This window comes from Microtus pennsylvanicus, chromosome 4 (genome assembly GCF_037038515.1).
Source record: "Microtus pennsylvanicus isolate mMicPen1 chromosome 4, mMicPen1.hap1, whole genome shotgun sequence".
In the NCBI taxonomy this organism is placed as follows: domain Eukaryota; kingdom Metazoa; phylum Chordata; class Mammalia; order Rodentia; family Cricetidae; genus Microtus; species Microtus pennsylvanicus.
In genome coordinates, this window is record NC_134582.1 from 130,325,740 (window position 1) to 130,343,405 (window position 17,666).

Genomic DNA, 17,666 nt, shown 5'->3' on the forward strand with positions numbered 1-17,666 from the left:
TCCCCTGCTCTGGTGTGGGTGCTAGGAACTGGACGTTAGTTCTCTCTCTGCCAAAGCAATTAAGCCCTTGTTTTAGCCAGGATTTCTATTGCTATGACAAAGCACCATGACCAAACAGCAAGCTGGAGAGGAAAGGCTCGGCTTATACTTCCATATTGTTGTTCATCATCAAAGAAAGTCAGAAAAGGAAACTAAGCAGGACAGGTACCTGGAGGCAGGAGCTGATGCAGTGGCCGTGAATGGGTGCTGCTTACTGGCTTGCTCCCCGTGGCTTGCTCAGCCTGATTTCTTATAGAACCCAGGATTACCATCCCAGGGATGGCTCTACCCACAATGGGCTGAGTCCTCCCCATCAATACTACAGCTGGATCTTAGGGTGGTCTTTGCTCAGTTGTGGTTTCCTCCCTTCAGATAACTCTAGCTTGTGTAAAGCTGACATTGAACTAGGCAGCGCAGCATCCTCATCCATTAATTCATCTCTCCAGTGTCAGTGCATGTGTTTTCATTGGGACCGATTGCATCAGATCCAATACGGCCCATGTTGACATTCAAAAGTTTCAGATTTCTGAAGCCAGAATTTTTAAATTGGAAGTAATCAATTAACTTCTAATAATATTGTACAGACATTATAAATAGAAATGTGGACTGCTCTGGTATTTAATATTTGAAGTGGTTTATAAAAGTACATGTCCACCATGAATATTTAGTAGGCAAATGTATATCTACTTGTGCCTCAGTTTCTGGAGCCTCCACTATATACTAGGCCTTATGGCTAGGTGTAGGAAGCACATAGTTGAAAAGATGTGGTGATTGTTCTCCCTGAAAGGCAATCAGGTTGCGATCTAATCATAAGCACAGGTGGGAAGTGAGTCAGATGGAGGATGGGGGCACAGAAGAACCTTGAAGTTGGCTAAAGATGGAAGGAAGAGCTTTATAAAAGAGCTGGATGTGCAAATTAAAAAAACAACAGACAGCTCAGTTGCACGAGTGTGGAACTATTAGGAATTATGCAAACATTTGATCCTCCTTTCCGATGTCATCCATGACTATACATGTACCCACCCATGTATGTCTTAAGGGCTCAATTACTCAGAGTCGAACAGCCAACATCCCAAGCCAAGTGTAGAGCAGTTTTACTACAGAAAGGTAACTTCTTCCAATGTTCCATGTTCTTATAAAAAAGGAATCAAGGCAGAAAGGAATAAAGACCTCTTTGTTGCTGGTCCATTATAAATGGAAAAGCTTCATGTAGTACATGAAATAAGCCATACACATGCTCTTGTGTCTTTAATTTTTAATTTTATTGGTGACAATGCAAACAGGTACATGAACATCTCCACTGTCTCTACACACGTATTTAAATAAGACAAGAGTTCTAAGATTTGGATTTCAGTGATGACTAGAACATTATTACTTTACTGTATAAAATTCTCCAAGTTTACAAAATCTGCTCATTTCCCCATGTCTTAGATATAAAAGAAAACAGCTGCAAGAACTAGAAAAAAGAGCTTAATGAAGAGAAACACCGATAAGCTCCTGGTGAAGCCCAGCACACGAGTTATGAAGGACTCAGCAATGTTGTGAGCATTGTTGTATACTAGTGTTCTCTGTGAGGTTGGCATGTTTCAGAACATCCCACCGGAGGCTTCCCCTGACCTCAGTTTTCTGTGTGCAAGTGGATGACAACCCGCTGTGTACTTCTACAGTGGAGACAATGGGAAGCCATGTTTTCCCTTTGATATCCCCATATCTTTTCCTGTGTTGGTCCCATCTTCCCCCTGACATGTCTAGTTTCTCCCATTAGGCTGTATAAACTGTCTCCCCCAAATCCGATGTTTAGCTCTAAGAGTTCTCTGAGTTCCTTCATTGGTCCCACATCAGGAATGACAAAAGTTAAGTCATTATGTAGTGTAGAGAGAGCTGTTTGTCATCCCTCAAATTATATCATATATATGGCTGTCTGCCTATGAAACTGGTTCTACCAAAAAGACGAACAGTGACGACAACTGCAGAGGCTGGTATGGAACTCTCAAAACTCGTTGAGGTAAGTGCAATGCTGCCCGTACACTAATCACACAGACTGGGAGCTAGATGTGGGCTCCTGACAGACAGGAACCAGCTACCGGGACAGATTTAATTGACAAGCAGGGGATGATGAACAGCAATGATATTTGTCTCTGTGTCTTCCACTTGCTTTCCAAGGAACTTTGGCAATTGAAGCCAAGTGGCTCCTTGCCAGGTAAAGATACCACATAAAATTTACTGTCTGTGAGTTTGGCTCATCTTTCAAACAAAGTGTCATTGCTGAAATTGAGACACAGATTTTCAAGACTGCTCTGTATAGGTTAGGATTTTGGTCAGCTTGTTGTATCAGACTTCGTATTCAGGATATTAATTTAAAAAAAACTAATGCCAGTGTAAACATTCCTCAGATACATAGGTCTTTTATATATTGCACATAAAATTTTGTTCAGCATTTCTCCCTAGCAATTTTTCATTAGTATATAAAGGATATAAAATTGTGCAGATCATCATATGCATTTGGCTGGTCAATAGTACTTCAAAATGGTGACATTACAAATGATTATGGACTGTTTACAAGAGATTTAAGCAACATTTTCTGGATGACTAAAGATGATGGTAAAATAGCTTAAGTATAGAAGATTATTTTCAAAGATTATATTCTAGGAAAGATTAGTAGTAAGGAGTGGGTAATGAAGCTTTAAAAATATTGTTAGGTCCTTAGAAGTGAGTTTCCGTTTGCCTCACACCTGTATAACTACATATATCTCCATCTGATTTATACTCAACACATTTTCTCTTTTTTATAAGCATGAGATATTACAACAAAAGCAGGTGTGTAGATCCCAAGCTAAATAATGGTGTGTAAACTATTAAAATAAGATTCACCCATATTGCTAAATTGCTTTTTAAATGGACCCTACAACTTGTGCCCGTACTTTCAAACACCATCAGGGTAGTGAGTACCTTGAAATGAATTCTTTAAAGAAATCAGTGGAAATAGTTTCTTACATGTACAAAAAGAACTATAAATACAAAATTTTGTGTTGAATTATGCAGATGTGAGTTCCTCTAGAACACAAAGAAAGGTAACTCCAGGTAGCAGGCAGCAAGATATTAGCAAAACTGACCCCTAATACCAATGTGTGTGTAACACCGTCTAACACACTAAGAAGCCCAATTAAACATGTTATCTTCACGGAGTAGTTGTCTCAAGAAGAAATAAGTGGAATGATGTTGAAATCTAGCCAACTAAATCTTAATTTCAATATCCTCTAGATGGCCTGATTCTCTACCTAGAGAAATGGAAAATAAATAAATACATTTTTTTTTGTTCTCACTTCACTAAATGATCTCTGTTGTTCCACAAGTACTTTCACAGTCCTGACAACACATTGCTTGTCTCCCTGAGCCATCGCATCCTTAGAAAGGCTGCTCTTCTGTAGGGAGGTGTCAGAGAGTCCATTGGGTTACAGTAGTGTTTAACCTTAGTTCATCTTATCTCTGTAGGAATCAGTTTTGAAAGTCACATTGGGCTGATCTGACAGCCGTCTGAGTACCCACAGCCATTCCAAACTCTCAGCCAGATGTGAAATGGTGAAAGCAACAGGAATTGTCACAACTGCTGGTTGTTTCTACAGTGTTGGGGGTTTCTTTTCCCACAGGGTTCTCTGTGTTCCGTGCCCATGTGTGGAGCAGACAAGGTGATCCTTAGGCACCTTCCGTTCCCTAGGTCACTGGCACGTATGGAAGGCTCTGATCATTTTGCAGTCATGTCCCTTCTTTCTTTGAACAGGACCAGTGTTTGAATTTTAGGGCTTCGTGTTTCCGAGTCATGCCTCCGGTGTCTTGTCGCTGGTCAGTTGTTCCCTGTCTGTCATTTCATCCTGAGGCGGTCTTGCTCTATCAAAGAAGCCACACTAGGAGAAAGAAAAATCAAGTCATCTGGAGAGTGTGTGAAATACCTTATTTAAGGAATTTGCATTCTAGACATTTTATTAGAAACCTGGGATATGTGAACTATCTGTCTAATTGTCCAAATTAAGAGGGAAAATCGGAGTGTTGGTTACTGGTGGAGAAAATTCACTGCCCGGACAAGGTTGGCAGTGCATCTGTTGCCTTCCTCCCGCCACACAGGAAGTAGTGGCAGGATGTCTACATTTTACAGATGCCACTCACAGACCTTAGCTATAGCCCATCCTGTCACTAGTGCACTAAGGATCCTTCTGTCTTTCTGCATGCTTCCCTCATGGTGCCCCACAGTTGACCTGACACATGTCGTTCCCTGTGGTGTTCTGTAGCGTACTTAGGACACATCATAGGGAGACATTGTTGCCTGTTCTTCTGGACTTGGTGGGACATAAGGTGTTTAGAGGAAGGTCCAATTTGTGATTTATGTCAATAACAGCACCAGGCAGGATCGGACATTCTTGTGACTTTCTACAGATTTACCAGTACTCTGGTAAAGATGGCTCCAGAACCATCTTTCTATTGAATTTCAAATTAATATTTAACCCCAGAGGATGCTTATTTTCCCAGAACCCTAGAATTATTATTTATTGTTTCTCATGTGGGAAGCACAGAAAGAGTTTCTTTGCAAGACTAGTAGGGTACTCTCTCATTTGGCATGTAGAGTGATATCCAGTTACCATAAAGAGCAGAACAATGCTGAAGTTATCTCTACATGTGGGACAGTGACTAGATGGGCTCAGGACAGTACAGACAGCTGTTAATGATTAGAAAAGCTATTCTTCAACTCAAAGTTCTCTAAGTTCTGTAAAGCAGACTGCTGCCTATTGTTTCAAAATTTATAATTGCCATTTTCTCAGAGGGCCACACAATAGTGGTTGACCGAGACGTGTAATGTCACTATGACACCGCTTTTTATTTAGAGCGAGAGACTTCTTGTAGCTTGGCAGATGGACAAGACACTTGGCTGTAGATCTGATGCTCTTATGGACTTTCAGAACAAGCCTCAGTAGGACATCCCTAACGATTCGTTAAGATTTTCTACTAGAGACAAACTAGTTGGTAAGATGGAAAACTCACTCCACATACCTTATGCACGGCCTATTTGGCCTAATAGTTGAAATGGAAACAAATGAGAATCAATCTATATTAGCTGCAGAGTTGCATTGCTTTTAAAGAGAAATTCACAGGACTGATGATAGGTTCATGTCAACAAAACACACAACTTCTTGGTTATTGAAAAGAAAAAGGAGTCTTGATAATGATGAAATTACTCTGAGCCCATTGAAAAGAAGACCACGGGTCTTAAGACAATTATTCAATATATTTATTTATAAGAAATCTCAAGATAAGGTCTGGGAATGTCTCTCAGAAGAGAAAGCCTGTGCAAAACCCCAGGCTCTATTCCTATCCCTCAAATAAAATCACCTCCCCCAAAAACTTCAGAGTGGAAGCAGTTTACCCCTCATCTTTCACAATATTATCTTCACACACATTAAATTCCAAAACAAAATAGACACAATCTTCTTCTGTCCTTAAGATTATCAAAATCAGCAATTTACAACTTTATCGTTATATTTAATACTTTCCAACAATATCCTTTCACCCCCTCAATGGCTTCTGAACCCCAAAGGAAAAGCAAAGGAAGCTCGCTTACCTTCCATAAAGCTAGAGTTAAGATGGCCAGAACCAGCAAGCCAAGAAGGATTGCTAGTATTATGACCCACAGTGGAATTGAGAAGGACACATTCGGAGTGGCCCAGATGACTGACGTCTTAATCTGAAAAGAAAGCAAAGCAACTATCTGATGAGACAAGCAAGAACTGCCAGTTTGCTACTGAAGATCATTGCGAAGTGATGCTCATAACAGCTGAAGGAATTTGAGGCGATATTAGGAGGTCATAGTGACTGAACGCGGGCTCTCTAAAACAGACACACACCCATGCCTAGGAGGCTACATGAAAATCTAATAACATATACTTGTTGGGTGGTGACCTTTAATCATGGAACCCTAGACTGAAATCCAGGTAAATGTGGACCTCTACGCAAACAAAGGGCTACGAGCGTTGACTTCATCTTCATGTAAGTCAGCTAATCTCACCGAAAGGTGAATTTGTGAACAATCATGAAATATTAGATATTCAAGAGTTCATGTCACTAGTTAATGTCAGTACTGGATCTCTTCCTCTGTAGACTTTGTGATCTGGTACTAAATGACAGCTGAGAACTTGAGGCTAGCCACCATGCATCCATCCTTCTTTCTCTCCTTCCTTCCTTCCTTCCTTCCTTCCTTCCTTCCTTCCTTCCTTCCTTCCTTCCTTCCTTCCTTCCTTCCTTCCTTTCTTTCGGCAGTTGTCTCCATAGAACCTTGTGAATTCATTGACTAGAACTTCGGTTGTCAGGATTGGCAGCATGCACTCTTACCCAGTGAGCTATCTTGCAAGCCCTTAGCTTGCATTTTTATGGAATTACTTAATGTAAAAATAGTCAGAATGAGAGTGAAGCCACTAATGTAAGTTCTAACAAACAGGAATAGAGAAAGGCAGTATGAAGGAGGGATTTTATGAATAACTGCTTGGTGGTAATCAGTAACAAAGATTCTGCTGGTGGGGGAGAGGAGGCTAGAGAGATTGTTCAATAGCTAAGAGCACTTTCTGCTCTTGCAGAGGATAGGAGTTTGACTCCCAGCATTTGAAACTGCCCATAAATCCAGCTCCAGGAGATGTGACTTTCTCTTTTGACCACTGCAGTCACCTGCACACAAATGTTCACATACCCATACACATAAATAAAAAGAAAATCTTAAAAAGAAGATTCTGTTGAGATCAAAAAACCACTTCAACGCACACACACACACACACACACACACACACACACACACACGCCATACCATACAATACCCACACACTACAGTTCTGTAAAGTTATCTGCCCATCAACTATCTGATAAATTTAAAATAACATTAGTTACTCTCATTAATCCCTAGACTCATGATTACTGTTTCAAAATATCTTCATCCTTCTCATTTTTGCATAGGGTCTAGCAAGAGGGAAGACAAGGACCTACAACTAATATACTCCTTGTGTATTAACTTGTATGCCTACACACATACACACACATTTACAAACTATTTTCCTTCCCTCAGCTTCTCCAATTACCTTCAGTTTGCTATAGCAAATGTATCCCCATTGCAGTGCTGTTCTACTCCCTACTAAACATCATTATTTGTAGGAGACACTCTGATGGTTGTTTAGATCGATGCTGTACTGTGTAAAGTGGTGTGGTATTATTCTCTTGGGTTTGGGCTGCCTTCAAGCCCAAGTCCAATTTTCATGGACAGAGCTGGAGACGATAGGAACCCATGTCATTCCCCCCTGTTGGAAAGATTCCTGGAGGAAAATGAGGCCAACACGGTCAGAAGAAGGAACTCTCTTGCTCCAGAGCTGGGAGTCTGGGCAAGGAAGCTACAGACCCCTATGTAAAGTGGAGAAGACTAATCCATGCCACTGAGAACTTTGCTCATAGAAAATAAAAATACAGAATATCTTGGAACTGACTATTATCTACCATGCTTGATATAGGTGTCTGGCTCTACAGTAATAGACATTGCTTCCTTTAAATTGGTCTATATGCTCTTCATTTTAAATACATTCATTGAACGTATTTAACATAGAAACTACCTGAGAACTCTAGACCACAATCCTAAAGGGAATTGTGAGGGAGACTCATGGCTAATTGGTAGCTGTGAACTGGTATGGCAGGAAATAACTGGGCATTTTCATCACTGGAACCTAATATTGGGCCCTAACCAGACCCATGCATGTATGTATGTATGTTTGTATGTATGTATTGTGAGTTTGTTCTGCCTTCTCAACTAGCTATGACCCCTGCCAATGTTCTGCTCAGTTCTTCCTGGTTCTATTGTTCCTCCCATCTTAATCCATGCCCCAATCTAGCAGACAAATAAATGGATTGTGTGTCCTTCACCAGGTGACCTCCCCACCTGGTCATTGTAAGCTTTAATGGACTGTGTCAAAAGTCAGTCTGTCTGTTGAAAGAAGCATGAAAGACCCCCACAAAGATCAAAGAAAGATACCTGAAGGACTTTCTCTCTTACAACAGTAGTGAGAAAGTACAATTCAAGCATGGGATGGACACGTGTTCTCAGCAGGGGCGTCTAAACCAGGGAGCAACTCTCGTGGTTCTTGGCTTATATTTGTTTCCAGAGATTCTGGCACTGCCTTAGGCAGTGCGTGGGAGATGATCACCATGTGGTAATCCAAAACTCTGAAATCCTCTTTTGGTTCCAGAATTCTGAATTTCTCATTATCAAAACTGTGGCCAGCCTGCTTCCAGGAAGAGTAGGTTTATTTTAAAGCTATCACTTCCTCCCATCCCTCCGAGTCCCCTAAAGTGTATATTTCTTGCTTAGCCCCATTCAGTTCACGAAGGGGAAGGGATGGAAGGCCTCGAGGGACTCTGAGGGCTTCCCTCTGCCTCTGATACGATGGCACAGTCTAAGGTTGGTGCAGCTGAGGACCCCTGTCCACCCTGGTGTCTTCCTAAGATGACCTGGTATTTATGCTTCACAGTTAGAAGCCGTGACAACAGTGTCAGTGGACAGGCAGGCAATGCAGAGTTAACAGAGAGTGACCGCAAAGAGCCGAACACCATGCCCCACTGGGAGAGTTCTATGCCTTGGAATGAAGGGAACCTGGTAACATTCCGACCTGTGACTCCACCATAATGGTGGACCACTAGCAAAGCACAGCTCTTCCTGAGACTCACTGCTCTGCGGAGATAAATGAGAGACTTAAATTGTATGCGGCTTAAAAGGAAACAGCTTAACTGGTCACTTTGGTAGGACCTATGTTTGTTTATATTCATGGTGGTGGGGAAGTGGAAGATAATTTTGGAGATATTTGAGTAAAAATAAAGTACTGACAAACACCAAAACTTGGTCATTTCCAGTGCTTATACATTTTGACAAGCCCTCAGGAAGCTTAGCTTGGAGTATCCACAGGCTCAAAACTGATGAGAAAGTGCACCACAGATGAGGTTTCTTATGACTGCGATTTATGCTGAGAAATGTGTGTTTATATCAAATAATATAAAACACCCATATTCTCTGACCCTCTGTAGGACTCATCGGCTGTGACCTTGGTCTTTCTCAATGCTGCCCAATAGAAATATTAGACATCTGTGAATTCAAAATTTGTATCAGTCACATTTAAAAAATGAGAATAGGAGACATTAACAACACGCTGTTAAAACCCAAATATCAAGTACTACCTGTTAATACAAATTTAATATCATTTAAACGTGCTATTAATATTTTAACAAGTAAATTATTTCTTACATTCTTTTTGATTGTTTCCAAAGTTCAGTTGCTCTGAACACAGGCCGCATGCAGCAGCCGCAAAGGTTTCAAGCTCTAGAGTGAGATGCAGCCTTGCAACACTAACTGTGCTTAATGGAAAGACATTTGTATGACACCAGATCTTCCCGTTCCCGTTTTAGAGAACGAAGATGCAATCAAGTTATGAGCGTGTTCCGCAGCCCCACATTTATGGAACTCGGGCTCTACACGCCTGGCATTGTCCATGTGACACAATGGTGTGGTCAGCTGATCCATCCAAACCCTCACTGCAGGATTATTCTGGCTCACAGCAGAGTACACAGCACACAGTGCGCAAGAGCTTACTTTAGTCTTGCTCTGGAAAGAAGCCCTTGTGCCTGATGACCAGAGTGCAATCCCTGGATTCCACAAGGTGGCAGGAGAGAACCAGCTCCTGGGTTGTCCTCTGACCTCCATTAGGTTCCATTAGGTTCATGCCTGCATGCATGACTGTGTGTGTGTGTTTGCGTGTGCACTCGTACATTCTCTCTCTCTCTCTCTCTCTCTCTCTCTCTCTCTCTCTCTCTGTCTTCCCCCTCAAAAAACTGAACGATTTATTTCTAGACACCAGGCTTCTGATACAACGGTTAATATTGAGTAACTAGAGAACTTAAGATATAGTGGGGAATCCAGTTGCCAGCCCACAAATCAACTATCTGCTTTTATGTATTTTTGCTTATCAGGAACTTGAAGCTATTTAAAGAAATAGTACAAAAACTTAGCAACTCACTTATTATCTTTATCTGTGGCTTTAGGAAGTGAAATCTATAAATTATAAGCAGTTGGATTTTCTCAAAGGGATCCTGAGAAGGGACCGTTTAATCTTACCTCCATCAAATCATAAATCTTGCTGTTCTTTATTATGGTTGAAAGACTATAAATAAACTTCAATATGTCTACATTCCATCATTGATATTTATGGTATATTTTTGGGTATTTTGATGAGAAAACACCAAGGTGGAAGGAAACAGTTTGCAACTGTAATTAACATTAACATGTATGCTTACATATCACAACATCTTATGCAAACACACTGCAATGGGGGCAGGCGAATGTTTCAATAAATGTACAAAGACGCTTTACCTACAACGCCATTTAGAGCAAAATAGAAATAGGGGAAGAGCTGAGCACACAGTTAACAGCCCTCGGCATCATTCCACCCATCAGATGTCTGTACTCCAAAAATACCATCTCATTCAAGAATTCTGTTCATAAATGTTGAAGTTTTGTGAAAAAAAATCTGAAAATGAAGTGTATTTGCAACTTCCAGGAGAGATTTTTTTACATAAGTATTTTCACAAAATAGTTTATAATAATAATCATTTTTACATTTATACTAGACAACAATCCTTTCTCATAGGTGTAAATTGTGGAAGTGGGTGTTTGTTGAATAACATGGAAATGCCTATGTCTCAATAGTCCGTCAAAAAAAAAAAAAGGATTCATGTAATTGAATAATCTCTTTCTTTTTTCCCCTGTGCTGTGATGACTTAAGATGCATTGGTGTGCCTCTAAGCCCCTGCCTCACCTCTGAGAGGAGTTCGTGTGTTACCAATTCAGATGCTGCATGAATGGCAGGCGGGGACTATTTCCTACACAAGCAGAGCTTACTTATAAGATACGGCTGACTTATGACCACGTTGAAAAGGAAGTACAAACCAACCAACCATCCCACACAAGAGTCTAGGAAAACAATCATATATCAACTTCTCACTACAAAGTCTTCCCAGTGTCCCGATGGACATTGGCTGCTTCTCAAGTGACTGATTAAACTACCGTACAGCAGTTCTCTCTGGTGGGGCTCTTTCTGAGAGGAAGAATAGAGAGACCTTTAGAACTTTCTCAACAAGATGTCTGCCCCCTCCAGCCAGAGTTCTCTCTAAGCCACAGGGAGACCAGACCGGTTCCCTACACTGAACAGCTAACTATGTATTGGCAAGGTCTTCCCCTGTGAGTCAGATACTGGGAGACTTGAAAGCAGTTCCCTTGCTAAATGTTTATCCAATAACCTGTACCTAAACGATGCGGTAAATCTTCGTCATCAGATAACGGATCTTTCTTTCGTTTTTAATATGGTAACGGATGGTGCCGTGGGAGGAAGCATGCATTTGATCATTTCATGCATCTTTTGAGATGAGTTGAGAACAGCAGGCTGTCACCTGTAGCCAGCCCTGAAGGATGCGATCCTGTTGATGGAATCGACTGGAACATGTGTTTTTGTTATGAAACACGTGCTCCAAGAAAACAAAAGGGGTCTGGATTTATCTCCCTGAGAGCTGCAAGTCTTTGAACCTCCTTGGATGAACACTCTGTATTAAAAGCCCTAAGCCTCTGTATGCTGGGTTGAACATAAATCCAGGCTGTAGCAGACAACTTGTGAGAGAAAGAGAAGTGACCTAAATGAAGAAAGATGTGGCCACGCTGACTTTAAAACCCGTTGCTCAAATCTTTATTGTCATTTCCAGTGCGGGTTTACCAGACTTAGAGACGAGAAGACATTTGGGGATGATATTAACATTTATTGAGACTGGAGACTTAATTATCTCTGAAATTATCACTGAAAGTTTGATTATGTAATTTTATTAATTATCTTAACAGTTTCATATGATAGCTATGGTTACAAATTAGATTGAAGGGCTTCAAAGCCTTTGCTTTTTCTCTTAGTGCTCTGTGGCGTTAAATCTCTCAGCCTTGGCTCCCCCTGAGGAGCCTCCTGTAAGGGCTGTAAATCAATCGCAGGGCCCTGCCCCAGCCTATTTAGTCCAGATGCATGGAGAGAGCGCTCGGGATGTACACGTTTCTGCATGCATTTAAAGTTGCATGAGTAAATATTCTAACTGTATACTCAAAGTTGAGACTGGAAGAATAATCAGTAGATAATCTGTTTCATTTATTTTTGTAGTGTGTGTCTATGTGTGTGTTTGTGAGCAGATGCATGTGCATGTGTGTGGAGACAACTTTGGGTGTTACTCCACCTTTGCTTTTATTTTTCTTTTGCGACAGGGTTTCTCACGGGCCTAGAACTGGTAAGGTAAGTGAGACAGGCTGTCCAGGGAGCCTGAGGCCTGGTGAGGCTGTCTCTACCGCCTCAGTGCTGGGAGAACAGGTGTGCACCGTCAAGCCCACCGCCTTTTATTTTATTTTGTACTCGGTGTATGGGCGTTTTGCCTGCATATATGACTGGTGCCCACAGAGGCCAGAAGAGAACATGGAGTTCCCTGGAATGGGAGTTACAAATGGATGGTGTGAGCTACCATGTGGTGAGACTCGGTCCCCTGGAAAAGCAACTAGCACTCTTAACCACTGAGACATCTCTCCAGTCGCCTTCTCCTTTTAAAGGGTGCGGCTCCAGATCCTGGCCTCATGCTCGCAAGGCAAGCAATTTACTGACTGAACTATTTCTTCAACCCCTAATTTCTATAGTCAAAGGTTAATTAGGCTGCAAAGATGAACCATTACAGTGAAATGGAAGACCAGGGCTGGAAATGGATGGATGACAAAGGATTCAACTACGTAGATTCTAAAGGCGTGCTTCCCAAACCTGCCCGTGTGGATGTCCTGGTAATTTTGATTCAATACACGCTTAGAGTGAAGCTTGCGTCTATATTTCTAACCAGCTCTCAGAAGATGTCTGGGATCCTGGTTTACAAGTCACATTTTGAATAACAAAGGCCTAGGGATTCAGAGTTCAAACTGGAGACTGGAAATACCCACTGATAACTAAGTAATGAGGCTTGAAACTTTAATATAAGTTTGTTTCAAGACAGGATCTCACTACATCTCCCTGGTTGTCCTGGTAACATTAGGCAAACCAGGCTGAACTTGGACTCACAGAGATCTACCTGCCTCTTCCTCCTGAGTGCTGGGATTAAAGGTGTGTGCACCATGCCTGGCTTTAATATTGCTATTAGGAGAACTGAGTTTTTCAGGGTTAGATGGTCTTTGTAAGGAACCATAAAGGCGAAGTTTTATTACCCATACTACTGGTGCTCTCAATGATGTTCTTCCCATCTTTGCATGGGTTTGCCACATTCCTGAAGATGTCAAAAACTGTTCTGTGGCTTCTATGATGTTTAATAGTCTCGATTTTAGAAAGCAATATTTGGTCAACTGAAGCTCATATTTCCCCCACCTCTCATCTCAGAATTGCTCTTGGCACAAAAAGGACAGAGAGCTCTAAAAGTTTGCACTGGTCTGGGGAAGTTTCCTCTCTCCCTACCAGACTCCCCATGCCGTTATCAAAATCAAAAACTCAGTATGATTTTGCTATGAGCACTATTTCCATTGGAATGTGTTTCTCTGAAACAGAACAACTGACTTAGAAAGTGCTGTAGAGTGTGAGTCTTTTACCTGTAGTTTTTAATGTAGAAATAAATGTATGTGAAAAATTAATAACTGGATCAAAGGCACTGGGGAATTTCTAGAATGAAAGAAAAAATGGTGGTATAAGGAGGAGAACAATATTCACTAATTCATGTAAATGTTTTAACCAAGCCCAAGCTGAACAGTGCTCTAGAAGTAACTTTATCATTTGTGTCTCTTAAAGAGATACTCACTGCTATACTCCCGGTGGGGAGTGTCGCTGGCTGGTCTTTATAGGGCATCTTCCTCACTGCAAAGGACACCAGGGATGCAAGAGCATAGGGATCGTTCTTTCTCTGAAAGGAAAAGCATTTATTTAAATGTATGTCCTTGAAAACTCTTTAAAATACTATTACATAATCAGTTGTTTTCAGAGTTTCTATGTCCAGTACAATTTTTTCTTCTTTTTTCTGTCCTTCTTTTATGTCATCCATCCATCCATCCATCCATCCATGCATCTCTCCATCCAACTATGATGCATTTATCCATCCTTCCAAATGTGTCTGTAAATTTATCTTTCCTCTAAATATCCATCCCATCCACTCAAATATTCAAACATTCGACTAACCTGTTTTTAGTTATATATATTTAATAACCATTTTAAACTTCTATTTTACATACATGTACATGCACACAGATACACACACACACACACACACACACACACACACACACACATATATATATATATATACACATATATTTGATTTTTTTTAAAGATAGAATCTCACTATGTAGCCTGCCTCTGCCTCCTGAGTGCTTGGGATTTAAGGCGTGTGCCACCATGTCCAGTTAAGATATATTTTGTTAGTATAATATTTGTGCCTACGTTTAAGAGGAACCCTGCTCTAAGGAAATTCTGGTTCTAAAAAAGAGTAAGTACAAGGATTTTCTGGAGTTACTGCTGGTGAAGGTCACAGGGACCCACGGGGATTACAGGTGCTTGTTCCCCGAAAGAGGAAAGTCCTGGTGACAGCTTGTAGAGAAATGTTTCCCATCTCGTGTCACACAGAAGATCCCAAGTAGGGATGCTCAGTCTCCGTGCTACCGAGGCTGTGGGCGTGTCTGGAGTTGCCCTGTGCACTTGAAGGTGTTTACCACAGCCTCCGCCTTCTCCCTGTTAGGTGTTCCAGTTGTGGGGATTGGAATGCTCCTGGGGGCTAAGGAAACTCTGAAATCCTGAGGTCAGTTGTTAAATCACAGCGTAATAGATAAATAAACAGGACACAGGGTGGGAGGGAGATACATTGGGAAGGATTCTGGGGGGGGGGTTAGAGGGAGAAGTACGGAGTCAATATGATCAAGATACATTATGTACATGTACAAAAATTTCAACACAAGTAAAGTATTAAAAATTAAATTATATAAATTAACTTACGTTTATAAAAATTTAACAGTTAAAAGTCAATTCTGTTTAACTATATTTTAAATTGCCAATGTTACTAATATTACATGTGTCTACTTCATTCCTAAAGGAAAACATCATACAGTAATGTCTGCTTGGGCATCTCTTCCCAGCACCTGTATTTTCTAACATGGCGCTGGCATGCTAAAACAACGGTAGGACCATTTTTATCATGGAAAGTGGCAAGTGTTATATCACAGAGCCCTTTGACTCCTCCCAGACATCAATATTCAGTACATCAAACAGTTACCAGCACATCCCCACCTATAACACAGTTTTGGGCCTCTTGGAACCAATTCTACTATTTGGATTGTAGAAATTTTGCTCAAATCTTTTTACAGGTTAAATTTTTCCTATGAATGAATTTTTCTGCCCTAGTAAACCCTACTTTTTATACACAATAGGCACAGACCATGTAAGGAAACTTTTATGTATTTAAAATAACTGTATCTTTTTGCTTTCTTTCTAATTGTCTAATTTCTAATAGAATACTTCCATTCATTTGAAACAAATTATGTTCAAGGTGTCATTCTTTGATGGTCTATTCTTGGCTGTCTTTTCTATTTTAGCTAAAAGTTGTATTTTTTAATTTAAGAGTTAAAACTTCATAAAATGTGGAGATATTTGCTAGCACTTGATGGTTTTCATCTAAGTTCCTCACACAGGAAGCACTCACTCCAGTAATGAGATACCATGATTTTACACTCTCTAGCCAAAGCTCACCTGGATCTCTTGCTGTAGCCTAGGCTAGCCTCAAACTGAGGGTAATCCCCCTAATTCAGCCTCAGGCATGTCTATGGGTAAGAATTGTAAACCCATACTCCATAGTGTCCAGGCCTCTAAACTTGCTTCAGTTAGGGTTTCTATTGCCACAATAAGACACCAAGGACAAAAACAACCCAGAAAATAAAGGATTTATTTCATCTTATAGGTCACACTCCATCTTGCAGAGAAGTCAGGGCAGAACTTTAAAGTTGGAACCCAGAAGCAGGAACTGAAGAAAAGCCATGGAGGAACACTGCTTACCGACTGACACCCCATCACTTGCTCAGCTTGCTTTCTCACATAACTCAGGACCTCCTGCGTGGGGAGGAAGCACCCACAGTAACCTGGTCCCACGCACATTATCATAAATCAAGGAAATGCTCCACAGACTTACCTATGGGCAGTGTCATGGAGGCATTTTCTCAATTGAGAGTCCTTTTCCTAGATAATTCCAGCAGTTTTCAGACTGACTAAAACCTAACCAGGACAGCATCAATGAAGAAGCTTTCAGAGCTGGGGATGGAGGTGCATGCCTGTGATCTCAGTCTGGGCCATTGAAGAGTTTGAAGCTAGTCTATCAGTCAAGGCTGCAAGGACTTGTCTTAAAACGAAACGGTACAGAATTTGGAGAGGCATAGCAAAGGAGCTCTAACTTCTGTGAAAGACCCTTGCCTAGCATGCTTAAAGCTCTGGGTTCAATCCCTGCACTGCAAAAACCCAACCAAAGAAACAAAGCCAAAAAAACCAAACCAAACCAAAACGAAACTAAAAAAACAAACAAAAAAACCTCAGATAGCAGTTTTCACTGGTTATGTTTGTTCATACCTATAATTAAAGGTAAGAGGATGAGGCAGGAGGATTGCTGTGATTAGAAGTCATCCTGGACTACATAGTAAGTGTGATTTTAAAAAAAGTCTCAAAAAAGCCAAAATGTTTTCATTAATCTTCAAGTTCAATAAAAACTTGGTAGAAAATTAAATTATAGTACTAGAAGCCATATCTTCAGTAAACAAGTTTAGCAAGAGTTGCATCTCTGCATGGATCGTAGACAGAGAGGTTTTCTTTTACTGCTTGTAGATTTAGGAACAGGAGCTTTTTGATGCATTAAAGATGTGGTTTAATAGTGTCTTCCAGACAAAATGGGACTGCTGCATATATGAATTCACAGAGGCTAGTGCACAAGACCAGCTCAGGTTCAAGTTAGATGGGATCCCAGCACTGAGGGGGAAAGTGGACACAGGGTCGGTCTCAGTAGATGGGATCCCAGCACTGAGGGGGAAAGTGGACACAGGGTCCCACTCCAGCCGAGAAGCAATCTGCTATTGACACCTGCCAGCAAATGGAAAATCAGTTCTCTCCAATGGAGTCTCACTGGGTAGATAGTCTGCATCTCCTCCTTTTGTTAATCCCACTCTTTGTCAAAGCTGGACCCCTCAGATTGTTCATTTATTTCCATTCGTTACTCCTGTCTCACTGGTCCACAAACCACTGGAATTTTCTGGGTCTTTGAGAATGCCTGAGATCTATGTCAGCAGTTCCAAATCTGTCTTCAATGAAACTGTATTTGAAATGTAGTATTATATTATTATATCATAGCAAATATATTTATATTTTAAGTTTTATATTGTGGTTCATAATTTTCTATTTTCCTGTTTTATAGTCATGATCCACAGAATGATATCTGGACCACATGTACAGTGGCGACTCTCCAAGTTATATTGCCTCATAGTACCACTGCTGCCTTAA

At 40.9% G+C, this 17,666-nt stretch overlaps 1 protein-coding gene across 1 annotated transcript in view; it reads right to left on the reverse strand.

Moving 5' to 3' along the window:
* Positions 1-1,279: 1,279 nt before the first annotated feature.
* The window catches only part of Itga8 (integrin subunit alpha 8), a 178,005-nt gene continuing 161,618 nt past the window's right edge, over positions 1,280-17,666 (reverse strand). Inside the window, exons 28-30 of the mRNA XM_075970501.1 lie at positions 13,945-14,046; positions 5,648-5,770; positions 1,280-3,941 (exon numbers count right to left, since the gene is read on the reverse strand). Coding sequence (XP_075826616.1) covers positions 3,855-3,941; positions 5,648-5,770; positions 13,945-14,046 — 312 coding nt within the window. The 3' untranslated portion in view covers positions 1,280-3,854. The remainder of the gene's footprint in view (positions 3,942-5,647; positions 5,771-13,944; positions 14,047-17,666) is intronic.